The sequence below is a fragment of the Pelophylax lessonae genome (genome assembly GCF_965119305.1).
Source record: "Pelophylax lessonae genome assembly, chromosome: 4".
NCBI lineage: Eukaryota > Metazoa > Chordata > Amphibia > Anura > Ranidae > Pelophylax > Pelophylax lessonae.
In genome coordinates this window covers 607,182,699-607,200,202 of record NC_138771.1, presented here as the reverse complement: position 1 = coordinate 607,200,202, position 17,504 = coordinate 607,182,699, and the positions used below count along the sequence as shown (strand labels likewise).

General features: G+C 40.6%; 1 protein-coding gene across 9 annotated transcripts in view; it reads left to right on the top strand.

Annotated features, from left to right (window-relative positions):
- CACNA1A (calcium voltage-gated channel subunit alpha1 A) overlaps positions 1 to 17,006 on the top strand; it is a 496,856-nt gene extending 479,850 nt beyond the window's left edge. For 8 of the 9 annotated variants that reach the window (XM_082255807.1, XM_082255800.1, XM_082255805.1 and 5 more), the window contains one exon: positions 15,389 to 17,006. In XM_082255807.1, coding sequence (XP_082111933.1) covers positions 15,389 to 15,913 — 525 coding nt within the window. In that variant the 3' untranslated portion in view covers positions 15,914 to 17,006. The remainder of the gene's footprint in view (positions 1 to 15,388) is intronic. The other variant, XM_082255806.1, reaches the window with a different exon arrangement.
- The last annotated feature ends 498 nt before the right edge of the window (positions 17,007 to 17,504 follow it).

Below are 17,504 nucleotides of genomic sequence, written 5' to 3'. Positions count from 1 at the left end.
TGGTGACCTGGACAGATGGGAATGTATAAATATGTATCTTTTAAATTGATGAATGCTAAGAAGTCTCCATGATAAAGGGAGACAACAACTGACTGAATAGATGTTATCCAAAACTTCTGAGAATGAACAAAAGATATTGGGAGTGTTTAAATGCAACATAGGACATAGGCCTTTTTTGGGTTTAGGAAATGTAAACATATTTGAATAATAAATCAATATTTGGTTTGAAGAAACAGGAAGGAAAACTCTCTAGTTCAATAATCCCTGAATAGCTGAAAGAGGGTTTATCAGATGTTGCTAAAACACCAGAAGATGCCAACTAAAAAATCAAACTGGAGGACAGAGGCAAAACTCTATTTTGTAATCTTTATATACAACCTCCTGCACCCATGCATTGGCTACGCAAACTACCCAAATCTCCGCAAAAGCCATCAGATGTCCTTCCACCTTTGATGTTGCTGGTGGGGATAGACTTTTATGCTTAGACAGATTTATCCACGGGTTTTGAGCTTTTGGTTTGTCAATGATGTTTAGAATTCTCAGAGTGTGAGAGAGTTGAAGAAAACTGGTGGTTCCAGGAACAGAGACCTGAACAGAGACCTAAGGAATAAAAGGAACATTGTGATGCATAATAGGAAGGTTTTGACCAGAGCCCCTGCCCCTTATTTTTTTTGCAATATTAAACCACCTGGGCAAGGATCCCTAGTGAAATATGGGATAGAAATGTGTAAGAAAACAGAAATGTGTAGAAAAATAAGTAGAAAAAGGGGATGGCTGCTGCTTTTAATAGTGTGTGATCTCACATAATACATGCAATAAATAAAAATTAAAAACTGCACTCACCCTATGTGCAAAAGTCAGCAAAGTGCAATATCCACATATAAATACAAAATTCATACATCCAATTGATAAACTTGCAAAGGTGCATGAAATTATTCATTAACATTTACATTTAAATGTGCAAAAGTCCCTCAAATGTTGATCTTGTTTATTTTTTTCTATTTTCCCCTGTTGTATCTTCTCCCCCCTCTCCTTCTGCATCCCTCCCCTCCCTTCCTGCCTCGCCTACTCCCCCCCCACCCCTTTTTTTGTTTTCTCATCGGGGACGTCCTGGGAGGCTGGTGGGAGACCCCTTATATTTTATTGGCACTTCCCTTGTTTTTGGCATGTAACCATTTCTTTGTCCTATTTACTTTTTAACTTTTTAGTCCCCGGTTCACACTATTGTGATGCGGGAACACTGCGAATATACTGCGTGTTCTCGCATCGCATCCGCAGAACAGGCAGTTCACACTGCCATATGCGATACACTGGGGGTTTCAATTCAAAGTTAACGACACCCCCAGATCAGATCACATATCGCAGTGTGATCTGACAGTTTGCACATGAATCGGATCGCACTAGTGTGAACCACCATGCGATCCGAATCTGCTGTGGACCAAAAAAAAGGGTCCCACTGCGAGTTCTCTGCAATTGCTGTGTGAATGTATGGCTCAATTTGCACCGCACAGACATCGCATGTGATTTTAGGAGCAGTGCGCTCCAAATCATATGCAATGTCTGTGATCGCATTAGTGTGAACCGGCACTTACTCCTTTCCCATCAGGCATGGCCACATTGTTTCTGTTGGTAAATAAAGCAAACTGGGGAAGCCCCTTCCTTTACCTACAGAGGCCCCCTACTGGTATTATTCTTACAAATTTGGTCAAATTTGGTCATCCAGCCTAATTTTCCTGGGTGCCCATCTTGACATACATGTTATAACGAGTATATCACTTAGTTCTCTATGGGCGGCTTCACTGTTTGTTCATTAATGCTAGTCTAACCTAAATTTCTACTGTTATGCTCTCTGTTTCACTAGATAACATTATAACATTTATGGCTACCTAATCTTCACTTCGTCACCACTGACCCCCACATATGGTGATGCTCTGGTATATTACTACCGTTGTGAGGATACATGTGAAACGCGTCTACCTATTATCCCATGTATCCTGTCCATGTTTTGCATATGTGAATGAAGGGTTTCACTCCGTTTAAGCTGCTAGTGGTGTGCGGCCGATTTTTCTTCTATATCTATGATTACACAGTGGCGAGCCGGGGCATTGGATGGCTGATCATTTACTCATCTGAGCGGTGTATACACTCTTTGACAATATTATCACCCTCTGCCTTGGCAGTTCTGCATCAATTGTTATGTTCTTCACTTTCTTCTTCTTTTTATCTCTTTCCCTTCTTCATCCCTACATCCACAATCCCCTTCTCCCTATTCCCTTCCCCTCCCCCTTGGGCCAATGTGGGGGACTCCTTCTTTCTGGTCCCATCTGATCTCCCATTTAACTCAGTTGATTTTTTTGCTTCTTTGCCCATCCACCTTTACAATGTCATTCTTACATAGTTAGTCTGTTTGAAAAACCACACAAAGCCCATCTAGTTCAACCAATAAAAAGGGGGAAACAAAACAATATTCTTTGATTTTATATTCGTCTCTCATAATGTCCATGGATTCAGTTAAGCTAAAAAATGAAGATTAGCCTTTAATTATTTATCTTCCCTTCATGCACACATAGTATGTTTGCAGGAAACCAGGCTTTCAACATTCTCATGTCCTAAGTATCTACATAAAAATGTCTGCCAAGTTTACCAAGCCAACTTCACTGAAAAGAAACATAGCGCGTTGGTAGCCGTTCATAATAATACGCCATCTTCCTGCAAGTTAGAAATCACAGACTCAACAGGTAGATACCCTATACTCTGCTCCAGGGTTCTTTTTTTAAAAACTGAAATTACCATAGTTAACTATTACGCTCCTCATCATCACCAACATCGATTATTTTCCAATGTCCACACATCAAAAGGCACTCTTTTTCTCATGGGAGACACCAGCATGGTCCTTGACCTTAGGCTAGATAAATCCACTACTGTAACCCCTCCCCCTAGACAAAATAACCTTCAAGCCAATGTTAATAAAATGACTAATTTACTTACTTTCAGACAACAATTTGGTTGATGTCTGGAGACATTACAACCCTAGAACCAGGGACTACACTTTATTCTGTGCCTCTCGACAGTTAATCTTGCATTGACCATTTTTTTGTACTTCCACAATCCCTCCCCTCCATACCAAATATCAGGATCCTCTCTGTCTCTTGGTCTTCCATTCTTACCAGATGCAACTCTCTATCCAGTAACCCCCCCCCCCTTTTCATGTGGCGTCTAACTACTCTAACAACTGTAGACTCTGTTGTTAATGATCTCAAATTTTGCTTCGCCTCGAATGCAGGCTCAGAATCCCCCACTACCTCTCACTGGTAAACTCATGGAGTCACAATCTGGGGTTCTATCATCCAGCTGGCTTCCCATATTAAAAAGGAACCCAAAGCCAACATTTTCCTTCTATCTTCTCAATTGGCCCATCTGGAATCCAAGTTGAAAGTCCATCCCTTGGCATCTCTCTGCAAACAAGTGAATTCTATGAGAGTGGAGCGCAACATACAATCTTTTTATACTAAATCTAATAAACTGGGTTCCATGCTTCCTTATCTTCAAGGGTGCAGCGCTCTCCTTCAATACATTAAGTGCATGAATCCATCATTGTATAAAGTGCATCAGTCATCATAAAAATAATAATAAAAAAATATAAACACATCTGTGTAACAAACTAATATAATAAATATATAAATGTGAGTCCATCTTTCAGTGCAAGTGCATAAAGATATATACATGTATAAAATTCATGAATCGTGTAATCCACCAAAAAACAATCCTATGTATGTTGATCTTTGTTCACTACGGTGCCCTTCACCCCACTTAAGGGTGTATTCTCACCTGCTTGAGTGGACCCCGCTACCTAAAGGAGTTCAATATGCGCTTTTGCAGTGTATTAGCGGCACTGCTTCCACTGACAGATCAAATCCAGTCCACAGCTCTCAGCATAGTGTCAGATATGTAATACATATATGATGCAAGAGGAAAAAAGCATAGTGCAGATCGCCCAGAAAATATATTTATTGAGAGTAAAAAATACCACTCACATACTCAAATACAGCCATTTTACAGTCATATCCTTGGCTTGCACAGCTCCTTACTCTGCCCAGCTCCGCCCAACGTGATTTTGTCACCGCCCACCTCACATGTTGCGCCCAATGGACTTTCCAAAGGTATAGGCTCTATATAGGTGGGAGGTGATGTAATCACGCCGGGCGGAGCCAGGCAGAGCTGTGAAAGTCAAGGATAGGATTGTAATATGCCTGTATTTGACTTCTGAAATGTGAGTGGTATTTTTACTCTTAATAAATATATTTTATGGGCGATCTGCACTATAGTTTTTGCTCTTGCCTCTTACATACTGTATATGACACTATGCTGAGAGCTGTGGACTAGATTTGATCTGTAAGTGGAAGCAGTGCCACTCATACATTGCAAAAGCGCATATTGAACTCCTTTAGGTAGTGGGGTCCACCCAAGCAGGTGAGAAGACACCCTTAGGTGGGTTGAAGGGAACTGTGGTGAGCAAAGATCGACATACACAGGATTATTTTCAGTGTATGGAATTACACGATTCATGGATTTTATACTGGCACTGAAAGATGGACTCACTTTGCTTTATTTAATATATTAGTTTGTTACACAGATGTGTTTATATTTTAATATTATTTTTATGATCACTGATGTACTTTATACATTGATGAATTCATACACTTAATGTATTGAAAGCAAAAGAGGAGGGGACAGTGCTCAAAAAATGATTATTAAAAATCTCATAAAAATTGTCAAGAAAGTGTATAGTGCAATCAATATTAAGCCAAATAAACACAATACATAAAATCTTAATATATCACAATGTAATAAAGTGACCGTGCTTGGTGTCAAAATCCATCTGAACAAAGTGACAGTGCATAAATACACAAATAAAAACATATAAATAGTCCTTATGTGCAAACAAGCAAGTGCAAGAATAAGTGCTTGAAAGTGCTCAGATGTCTTATCAGGAGTGCTTCCTTTGATCGTGATGAAAGGAGAAGAAAGGGAAAATCCACCACCGGATGTATAACACACTTACCAGATGGCCCCTTGGGGTCTAGCATTGGTAAGTGGTATGCTGTAGGGTCCCAATAAAGTGGATGCCGACTTCAGCTAGAATATGGATCTCTCCACTTAGTCCGATCAGTCAATCGCCCTTAGTGCCTCTCCTCAGACCATAGCCACCCCGATCATAAAAAGAGAAATAAACTCCATGGTGTAGTATGTAATCGTTGTTTAATAAAGAAAAATGGAGCCACTTACATCAGGTTTAAGCATGGAAGGCAATACAGCATCGCTCGCCGGTTTGCGCTCCGGCTGCGTTCCAGGAACCGGAAGTGACGTTGGCGTAATGCATGGACCCGACCGGTTTCGTCAGCCTACGTGTGATGTCATCATCCCTGTATCAACTCCATAAAGATGACCATTCTCCCAAAAATATTATATTTATTCCGCACTCTCCCGACTCCAGTGTCCTCTTTCACCATTAAGTCCTTTAAAAATTACATAATGTCCTTTATTTGGCATACCTGTAAAAACTCAGAATCCACAGACGAACCATGTATGTCTACAGATGTCAAGGGGGCCTAAGGGTCCCCAATCTCCTGAAAGAATGCCAAGCTTTCCAAATTATGCCACTAGTAGCTTTATACGTGGGTTGCAAAGCCCCTTTTTGTGTAGACTTCGAATCTGCTTATATTGCTCCCATCAATAACAAAACTCTCCCCTGGACCCCTCCTACCTCTCATCCACTCACCATTGGCCCCTTTTTTAAAAACACCCTGAAAATATGGGATTCTGTTAAATATTAGGTTTGCACCGATGCTGGTTTTTTACTGGCGAGTTTCGGTCAAGTACTCTCCGTTACCGTGTACTGATACCTTTGCGGTGCGATCTGAGCTCAATCAAAATTAATGGGCTCAAATCGCACTGCAAAGAATCACATGCAATTTGAATAGGAATGTGGTGCAATACCTGTCTGAATCGCATGTGGTTTCCTGCACCGCTCCTGTGTGAACCCATGCTGAAGGCACTATGACAAGCCTGGGTTCACACAGGAGTGGTGGGGAAAACCGCATGTGATTCAGACAGGAATTGCATCACATTCCTGTTGAAATCACATGCAATTCTTTGCAGTGAAATTTGAGCCTATTCATTTTGTATGAGCTCAAATTGCACCGCAAAGGTATTGGTTTCAGGTATCAGAGCATTTGCACGAGTACAAATGCTTAGTATCAGCACTGATACCGGTATTGATATCAGTGCAACCCTATTAAGTACTCTGGTAAATTGCTTTCTCCACAAATCTCCTTACTCCCCATTACAGGTTATCCTATTTTCCTTCCGGAACTTGAATCCCTCACTTTCTTGTCTTGGTGGTTTTCTTGGTTCCTTGTCTACACTCCTCTAGCATCTAAACTAATTTCTTTGCTCTACTCGCAACTCAACAGACTACATACTTCTGTAGCCAGATAGGGAGAAGATTTGAGGGCCCAAAAGTTAGAAAAAGACTGGCAAGAAGCATGGCCCACTATCGTGTCCTGCTCTATTAACATTACTACACTGGAGTAAGCTTATAAGGTACTTACTAGATGGTATCTGGTACCTTCAAAATTGGCCCATTTGTTCCCCGGACATTTGGGCCTATGTTTCAGAGGATGCCAGGCTACTGGTGTCATGCTCAATATATGGTGTATCTGCCCAATGCTAAACCGCTTCTTGTCTAAAGTTTTTTTTCTTCTTCATACGTTATTCAGGATCTGCTTTTCTAGAAACCCCTAGCTAGCACTATTGCATTTAAAACCTGCTGGTGTTACTAAGGGACAGTTCAAACTTACTAATTTTGTCCTTTTAACTTCTAAAATTATCATAGCTAGGGCATGGAAAAAAACAATTCTTCAATTTCTCTGAAGTCAAATTGTGAACGAACAGCTATCTAGTATCCTCGCTAATAACTATATCAAATTTCAAAAAATCTGGGACCCCTGGATTGCATACCGCCATCCAAATCTAGCTGTCTAATCTGGGCCCTTATTGATAATATACACGATACTCATCCGTGCTGTGCCCCCTTCCCACCCCTCCCTGCATCTCTTTTCTTCTTCATTTTCCCAATTCCTCCATCTTTCCACTCCATCCTATCCACTCTTGTTTTTTTCTCTTCTTTTCTTTTTTTCTTTTTTTGTATATCTCTGTTTTTGGCTCCATTTGTTGGTTGCAAATATGCCTTCATTTGAATGGTTCTCCATGATGAACACCAAATAAATGACTTTCTCTGTTTTGAATGATGACAGGACACTGCTAATAGCCGATATTGTATCCTTTACTGTACTCAAGCGCTATGTACTGATACATCTGTTTAATGTATATGTCATCCAACCCTGAAAAATTCAATGAACACATTAAAAAAGAAAACATTTTCAAAAGTCACCTATACAAGTTTATTGATTGGATATATGAATTTTGTGTTTATATGTGGATATTGCACTTATTTTTGTGTAGCTAGAGTGAGTTATTTTACTCATTGTCACTTTTTTAATCATTTCACCCATCAAAGAGTTAAAAAGATGGTTTCCCCACAGAGGGTAGTCATAGGAAGGCCTCCTTACACAGCTGCCCCGCCAACCAGCACTTAAATCAGATTGTTGTGCAGATCTATACAGAAGAAAGGGAAACCTGAGATATAACACAGCTAGCATCCAGTGGCACGTTGCACATAAAGTTCAACATGATGATCAACACAGTCTATAAATTGGAGAAATCAGTGCAGTGGTGAGTAAGGCTAAAGGGGTAGAGCCCAGCAAGGAGTAGCTAAATTGTGAAATTACTTCTTATCAGTTGGGTCCTCATAGAATAGAGTATATTCGATTTGTCAAAGCCTGGTAAAAGTGAGATACTGGAAATCAACCTTCGGAAGTAGTAGTCCATTTTGCCTGGGTGTTTCCAACTTTGTAAATAAATTCCTTGAGTAGGGGATGATGAGAAAACACCAAAATACTTCTGATGAAAAATAATTAGAGTAATTTGCACTCGAGGAAGAAAGGACAGTATCAGAAATAGCCGCTTTAAATGAATGAACGTTTTGGATGAAGCACAAAGGCAAAATTTATATATTTTCTGGTGCCAAGTTTAACCTTGCACATATTGCAAATAAGGTCCTGAGTAGAAGATTAGGAGTCCGCCCTTCTGTTTAGTACCAAATATGTTGCACATAACCAAAACAGCAGTATGTACTTTTAAATTCCCCCAGGAATTCTTACAAACTACAGTGGTGAACCAGGGTTAACTTAACAGGAAAGCCACTGTGACCACTTGTCACTGCAAGCGGTGGCTGGGGATAGCCAAGTTGTGACTTTGCCAAAAGCTGTGCATCACTTTTCATCACTGCAGAGGAGGCTGTCAATAGAAATGTGTGAAGAGAATGCCATTATAGGCCTTGCAGCATGGGGAGGAAGTGGACATCTTGTGGAGAGACTGCCTCAACAAATAACATAGTGCTGCAAAGGTTGTGCACAATGAACAGTCTCATCAATTCCTGGCTTCATGAGAAACAGTAAGAAGTTTAAAATGGTAGTTTGGGCTTAAACAGGAAACATTGCCCACTCTACTGTAGGTGGCATTATAGCCCTTGGTTGCTTATCAATAAAGCTTTGTCTCCATGGACGATAGAGAAATATGTAATATTTTACACACACACATACATATACTGTATATATATATATATATATATATATATATATATATATATACATCCTCCTAGATTGTATGTAATAATTAGCATTTAACTGTATTTTACTTGGCTATAAGTAAAGTTTCTGTTGCTCATTTTATTTGACATACTTTATTTATTGAATTTTTGTCATCATATTACCATCCATATTCCACATCATTTCCAGAAGCATCTTACAATGTCCCTACTACAGTCATACACACATTTAAGATAGGGTAGATTAGGTTGATGCCTAATCAATTTATGTGTAGCATATTTGATGAAAATTAAACCCTGCACTTCAAAGTTACAAGATCTCAGTATTAAAGCTAACTCCAGGATCCCATCACCAAACCAGCCCCCAAGAAGATGTAGAATATAAAAGAGAAAATAATTCCTAGATTTTGTCAGGGATATCAGCCTCCAGTCATATTTTGCAACATCATATGTATTAACATAATGCAGGTCTGGGGGAGTATAGAAATCACAGAGGTGTGTCACAGGCTGTGGCCAATCAGGCATTTTTGGAAACTTTTCTTTTAGCCTATGTGAGGTCTAATAAACAGTGAGCCACATTTATTAATTTTTATACAAAGGAAAAGCATTAGTGATGTAAATAGTGATGATGCGGGTATTGTATTTTATAGCAATGCACCTGTGTGTTAAACGTTAAAGTGAACCTGTGGCCAGTCTATGAATATTACATATTTTTAACAAGCAATAAATAACCTTTAACGTCTTTAAATGTGTGATTATGTCTGTGTACCAAGTTCTGCATGACTCCTGTGGTCCCCTGATGGGTGATGTAGGCCAAAGTGAGAGAAAGAATTTTCTATCCTGGAAGGAACATCTTTGCATGGGATCCAGGACCAGACCGAAGTGATCCCGGTGAAGAGAAGGCTGCAGAGCAGATTTTTTTAAATTGATTATCCATACGAAAGCCTGGAGCATCTGGAATGTCCTGTGGATGTCTGGGTGGGAAATTAATTTTTTTAGGAGAAGGTGATCCAGATAGGCTGTGCCCTGGATGCTCTGAGTTTTGTGAAGGACAGAAAGAGGTGCTAGGCCCTTTGTAAACAATCTGGGAGCAGAGGACAGGTGAAAGAGCAGTGCAACAAACAGGAAGTAGTTGACTGTTGTTGGGAGGCACAGAAAGCACAAATAAGGTGGATAAATGGGAACATGCAAATAGGCATCTTGGATGTCTATGGACGCTATGTATTCCCCCTGTCTCAGAGGCAATTATCCGCCTTGCAGAATCCATGGAAACTTTTGGAATATGAAAGGTATTTAGGTATTTATTGCGGTAGTTTAAGTACAGAATAGAACAAATTGGGTTTTGGTACCGTAAACAGGTTTGAATAGAAGCCTTTAAACCTGTCTTGTGCAGGTACTGGCACAACTACTCCCTGGGACAAGAGATAGTTTAGCGCATTCTACAAATCTGACTGTCCTTGGGAAGGTCATGGTTGATTTAAGATAAGAAAGGGGTAAGGGGTAGAGTTTTGTACCCCTTTGAAATCACCCATTGAGGCCCCAGGTCTAAGATGTCTGTGACCTAGAGAGAGGCAAACTGTAACATGTCCCCCCACCCTTAGGAGTGAGGGCACCCTTTGATTGTCAAGAGGGCTTTGGGCAAGACTTGCTGGGCATTCTAGTCCAAGTCTTGCGCCAAAAGGAAGGGTTGAACTTAGGTATTAAAGTTGAGGCCTGGATAGAGCAGTTAAAAGCTTAGGGCCATTTTGGATATTTGTCTCATGACATGTTCTAGGGCAGGGATCCTCAAAGTGCAGCCCTCCAGCTGTTGCGGAACTACACATCCCATGAGGCATTGTAAAACTTTAACATTCCCAGACGTGACTAGGCATGATGGGAATTGTAGTTCCTGAACATCTGGAGGGCCATAGTTTGAAGACCCCTGTTCTAGGGCATCCACACAAAAAAGCAGAGCAAAAAGGTATTTGCTGTAACTAATCTGTTAAAACACAATTCTAAAAAACAGGGTCATGGTGATTTTTTTGCCCTAGTCAAGTTAGCTGCAGTTTGACATACTGAAATTTCGGTGAGAGCTAGTTGCAGGGCTGGGCTGGGCCTGCAAGAGATAGAGTAAAGCCCCGTACACACGTACCGATTGTCGGCCGCAAATATTTGGCCGATTGTAGGCTTGTTAGTATGATTCTTCCGTCGGCCGAACAGAATCTGTCGTGCAGGCATTAAAATTTTTGTAGGCCGACAACAGAACGGCCGATTGTGCGTCAGTCAGTACAGACTTCGGCCGACAATCAGCAGATTTGCAAGACTGGGCATGCTCAGAGAAGAAAAAAGACACAGAAAGTTAACCATTACATGACATCACTTCTGCAGTCGGCTGTTGTTGGCCGACAAAATTTGTGTGCGGACAGGACAGCCCTGGACAAAAGACGGCCGATCGTTCGGCCGACGATCGGTACGTGTGTATGGGGCTTAAAGAGAGCCTTTGGGTGTGTCTAAAACTTTCTGTCTGCAGAATCTTTGAAAGAAAGAATATATTCAATGGGTACAGTGAGATGTACAATAGGTACAGTGAGAGAGCAGGACCAACCACAGGAATAGATAGCCCACTACATTGCAAAAACAATCACCTCAAAATACAAAAACGATGTTCGTGGTCACTAAGTAGGAACTATACATCATTTTGCGTGACACTGCCGCTTCAATATAGTGGCAATCTAGGGGAGAAAAGCCTTCCACAGCTTCCTTCAATACTGTCTCAATTTCCTCTACATATCCTTCTGTATCTGCCTCATCAAAGGCAGGCGTATCGGGATCCAGCAGAGAAACGGGAGTAGGAAAAGGGGTGTGGTGGTTTTGAGCCCTGAGAAAAAAAGATGGCTGTATTACGACTGTTATATGACTTAAGCGATTGTGACATAGATGCAGAAAATTCAGCCTTTTTGGAATAGGCTGCCTATCATGTGCCTTAAAAAGAGTTAGAATCAGATACAGAGACCAGTGCTAGAGTCAGCTCTTGTTCTAGTGCAAGAGACACATTGAGATTTATTTTACTAAAGGCAAATATACTGTGCACTATAAGTGCACTTCAAATGCACTGCAAATGTAGTTGCTCTAGATCTGAGGGGAAGCTTTGCTGATTTCTATCATCTTATCATGTGCAAGCAAAATGCAGTTTTTTTATTTTCCTTGCATGTTCCCCTCAGATCTACATAGTTAAATAGTTAGTCAGGTTGAAAAAAGACACAAGTCCATCTGGCTCAACCAAAAAAAAAAAGAAAACACAGCCATACAATCCCATATACACAATCCTATACCCGCAGTTGATCCAGAGGAAGGCGAAAAACCCCATCAAAGCATGATCCAATTTGCTACAGCAGGGGAAAAAAATTCCTTCCTGAACCCCCGAGAGGCAATCGGATATTCCCTGGATCAACTTTACCTATAAATATTAGTACCCAGTTATATTATTTACACCCAGGAAAGAATCCAGGCTTTTTTTTAAAGCAATTCAGTGAGCTAGCCAGAACCACCTCTGGAGGGAGTTTATTCCACATTTTCACAGCTCTTACTGTGAAGAAACCTTTCCGTTTTTGGAGACTAAATCTCTTTTCCGCTAGGCGTAAAGAGTAACCCCTTGTCCTCTGTGATGACCTTTAATTGAATAACTCAACACTAAGTTCACTATATGAATATGGATCTAGAGCAACTGCACTTGCAGTACACTTGTGAGTGCACTTACAGGTGCATTTGCAGGGCACAGACTATTTACCTTTAGCAAATCAACCCTGTTGTCACTCTGAGGTTGTGTGTTGTGTGGGCCTACGGTTTTGCAATAGCTTCCTTTTGCCTAGTTTCTGCCATAGCTATAAGTGATGGTAATCCCCTATGGGGAAATCAATGAGTAGGGTACGGAATATAGGGAAAGCGTGTCCAAAAGGAGAGTGCAGCAACCCAGGTGTAGACCATCCTGTAGCTAATTCCAATGGCAAAAGGGCGAAGGAAGGACCCAAAGATATTATAAGGGCTCAAGGCGAAAACTTCAGTAAAATGTGTGACCTGTGGTGTAATGTGTCATCTGTTTAGACACCTGAGACTGAGGTGTAATTGGTTTCATTTTTTAACCCCAGTGATCAACAGTAACGGTCAGAAAACATACACTGTGACCCTGTCTTACCCGTGTACGATGCTGGACTGTACATAATGTGACTATACACATTGCACTAAGTGCCAAGGTGAGCGCCCATGCAGGATCCAGTGCCTGAAGAAACATTACAGGCCGTTCCTACGGTGTGTGGTCCAGGTACAGTTCCAAAAGTTTAATGAGGTTGCGCTGATCCAGATGCACTGCTTTGTACCTGCAGTTAACCACTTGACCTCAGGAAGACCCCCCTTCCTGACTAGGCCATTTTTTGCAATACAGCACTGCGTTTTTTTAACTGACAATTGGGCAGTTGTGCGATACTGTACCCAAATAAAATGCATGTCCTTTTTTCCCCACATATAGAGCTTTCTTTTGGTGGTATTTAAACACCTCTGTAGTTTTTATTTTTTGAGCTATAAACAAAAAAAGAACAATTAAAAAAAAAGCAATATTTTTTACTTGCTTTACTGCTCTAAAACATATCCAATAAAAAAATGTAAAAAAAAATCATATTTCTTCATTAATTTAGGCTAATATGTATTCTGCTACATATTTTTGAAAAAAATACCAATAAGCGTATATTGATTTATGGAATTTTTATTTATTTCCTTTTTTTTACTAGTAATGGCGGTGATCAGCGACTTATAGCAGGACTGTGATATTGCAGGGGACAAATTGGACACCTAACTGACACTTTTGATGCTTTTTTGGGAACCAGTGACACTTAAACAGTGATCAGTGCTAAAAATATGCACTGTCACTGTACTAATTACACTGGCTGGGAAAGGGTTAGCATCAGGGACGATTAAAGGGGTTAAATGTGGGCCTAGCTGGTGATTCAGTGTAGTGGGGGAGGTTCTTTTACTAGTGGAAGGCATAGATCGGTGTTCCTGCTTTACAAGAACATAAGATCCATGCCCACAGTTCTGACAGAACATAAATCTGCCTTATTTACATAGGCAGACTGCTGTTCTGCCTGTGTACCGAACAATCAGCAGGTGCCGGCAGATGTCAGTACTGTAGCAGTAAATGTGCTATAGGGCAGTTGGCAAGCTGTTAAACAATGTTTTAGAGCTTATTTACAGCTTGCTGAGAATATGTTAATATTAATAAGTGATTGTCAAAAGCCTGGCCGTGGGTTCACTTTAAATCTGGAAACTATGCAGTTGCTATATGGTACATCACAATTTTTTTCGTTGTAGTTGTTTTCAAAACTGTTGCTCACGATCATCCTCAATTTTGCAGAATCTATAGAAATAGAGACCTCTTTATAGAAAATACAGTAGATGTAGGGGTTAAAATGTCCACCCTAAGACTGATGAGGTTTGAGAGGATTCTAGTTGGTTATATCACCCGCCTGCTTCTTATAACATATGAAATTTTACTGTCTCAGTGGGATTTTTCATTTACTTCAATGTAAAATCCAAAGTAGATTGGCCTAAAAGTTAGTAGGGCTAGATGGAGCTGGGATTTTAGGGGTAATGGGAGTGGGAAGGGCTTCCCCACCTGGAATAAGAATATTATAACAAAAAAATTAGCAGTTTGTTAAGCCAGATGGCATCTACATAAACCTCAGTGGGTCAATATCATAATACCTATTTTCAAACACTAAGTACATAAGCTTAGATCCTACTCTCCATCTCTTCATCCCCATCTTTCCCCTTCTTTCCTAATTCCTTGCATTTCTGATATATATTCTTTGTTCAACGTGTTGCCCCTTTTATTTGCTTTCCCTTTCCCCATTGCTGGGGTATCAGCTTCCCATACTTTTACATTTTGCCTGCTGCTCATGTATTTTAGAAGGAACGGTGGTTGCTCCTGGGTATACAGGAAGAAATGATAGAGGAGATGTTTGAGTAGTGGTGGGCTTTATCTGTCTTTTAGTTGCCTCTTCTTGTTTTAGTTGGATCTCCTGTCTCTTACCCCTGCTTGTTTTGCTCAATCTGCTTGTTCCTGCACAAAACTTACAGAAAATCCATCTCTTTTCCACTTTTTCCGTTATTTTATTTTTATTTCCCTGTTGCTGTTGCACCCTTTCCTTCTCTCCTCACAACCCCATCATGACCCTTCTGTGTTTATGTGAGGGCACTTCTCTCCCCTGCCACTTGCTAATTTCTCAATTCACCTTTCTGTACCTGTTTCTTGAATGTTTTGTACCTGTTCATTCTTGCTGTCTATTAAATCTCTTTTACCCATTTGTGCTTGCTGTTCTGTCACTCTGTATCTGTCTCTGTGCTCTCTTCTTTCATTTTTCATGGGCCAAACTTTTCTTGTATCCTCATTCAATATCTTGTATGTACCTCTCTTCATACTGTATCACTGTCACCTGTCCTTGTCTGCATTCTAACATCTTCTTTGTGATGTTTATGTCCTTGTACTTATTCTTCATGATTATCCATGTCTTCTCGTTGCCCCTACTTCTCTGTCCTCCCTTTTGTGTCATGTATGTCCCCCACCTTGCGTGTCTCCTCTCGTGTTTTCTCTTGCTCTTGAATTCCCATTTTGTTTGGATTTTTGTGTAGGGCAGTAGTTCAGTGGATGGCAGCCCCGTGCCCTCAACCTCTGGGGCCAGCACACCCCGCAGAGGAAGGCGTCAGCTGCCCCAGCTTCCCCCAACCCCCAGGCCACGTATTACCTACTCCCCGGTGGTTCGCCGGCCTGCCAGCATCGGCCCCCCACAGCAGCTGTCCCCTTGCCGAATGACCACACCCATACCAAGAAGATACCCTCAGAGCGACAGCCACGTGAGCAGCAATGAGAGACGGGCCACCCACAACGACTCTCCTCGATCACACCGCCACACCAGGGGACAATGCTCTGATGCCCCTCGCGCTGGATGCAGGCACAGTGGCCCTTACCGGGATTCCTCCTATGAGGGACCCCACCCCTGTGACCAGCGCACATCCAGGACTGCCGACCCAGGGGGGGCACCTCCCCTATCGCCACATGGGCGCAGGTTGCCCAACGGCTACTCCCATGGGACCCCGCGACCCACTAAGTCTCGTCACGAACGTTACAGTGAGAGTGAGGAAGACGACTGGTGCTAAAAAAAAATTCTACATATATATATATATATATATGTATATATATATATATATATATATAATAAAGAACTTCACTCTAGCAGGGAAAACAAAGACACGTCTACAAAAAGGAATAAGAAAGGGGGAGGAAAATATGTTTCCCAAAAAAAATAATAAATTACCACCAAAAAGAAAATCCTCCTTTTGTTCCTTTCTACATTTTGGTATAAGGAAGGACGCCCTTGCAGCATGTTTTTTTTATAATTCGGTGTATTTTGGGAGGGCATATGTATTTTGCAAGAGAGTAGATGACACTCAGGAGGATAAAGCAACAAGTTTACCACCAAATTCCCCTCCCTGCTTTTGGAGCTCCCCGTTGTTATCACTGTTCAGAACCATCTCCATTGCTCCAATTTTCCCACGTAGAAGAAAAGAAAAAAAAAAGCGCAAAATGGCGTGGACGTTTCTAAAAAGCTGCAGAGAACTTTTGGAAAATGTACAAAAAATGGTATTTTTTTCTCAATTTGTATTGATGAGTTTTATCATCCAGAGGATTGGATCTGTGTGCTGATTAATGTCTTGGAGAGAGAGCACGTAGACGCACACGAGCAAGAGTGTTTAGAGCTCATATTTGTTCATATTGCCTGCGGAAATGAGATTAAAAAAAAATAAAAAAATACAACAAAAAAAGACAAAAAGTTGGAGAAAAATAAAAAAAAGCAGCATTTGATTCAACATCTGATTTTTTGCTTGAAATTCCCAAAAACAAGACATAAAAAAAAAAAAAAAAAAATCACAAAAAACAAATTGCGTTGCTAACTTTAAAAGCTTTTTTTCCGACTTTGTTTGAAAAACGTTAGATGCGGAGTGTGGCGGATGCATGAATATTATAAATGGCAAAAAATGTTAAATATAAATATATAAATATATACACAATGAATTTAAAAGATAATGATAGATGAAAACTGGAATCTCTACCCAAGTGGCGAGCTGAGAATAATTTCTGTTTGTCAGAGAAAATGGGAGACCTGGTTAAATGTGGTCTAAAGCTTGTTGTTTAGTTAGAAAATGCTACAGTGTAGAACATATTTAATGATACACAGCCCATGGTGAGTACTGGGTGTCTTAAATCACCTTTTACTTACCAGTCTCAAAAACATCTTTGGTGTAGCTTCACATGCACTTAAGAAACCGCTACGCCAAATGTTTTAATTAGAATTACAAACACTTTTGCAGCCCTAATATGAAAACTCAGTTCTTTGAAGTTCTGTAGTCTATCACCTCTTTCTGCTTTGTGACCCCCTCCTCTTGTTACAAGTAGGTGTCAACTCTATAGCAATACATCGGGTTTCAATTGAAACAAGCGGGATTGGTTTCCATGGTAAAATAGCTGCTCATTTACTCTATATTTCCTAAATCAGCCCTAATGACTGGACAAAGTGCTCCTCCAATTAGAAATTAGAACTGTGTGCCTTGTATTTTAAAAGGTTAATCCCATTCAGAGCATTGAAATCTGACAAAGTTAATTTTTAATGGTTTGGGAGTAGTGGCTGTTGTGTAGTAAAGGTCTGGTGTAATTGACACTGGATTTATCTTTTAAATATGAATTGCACTG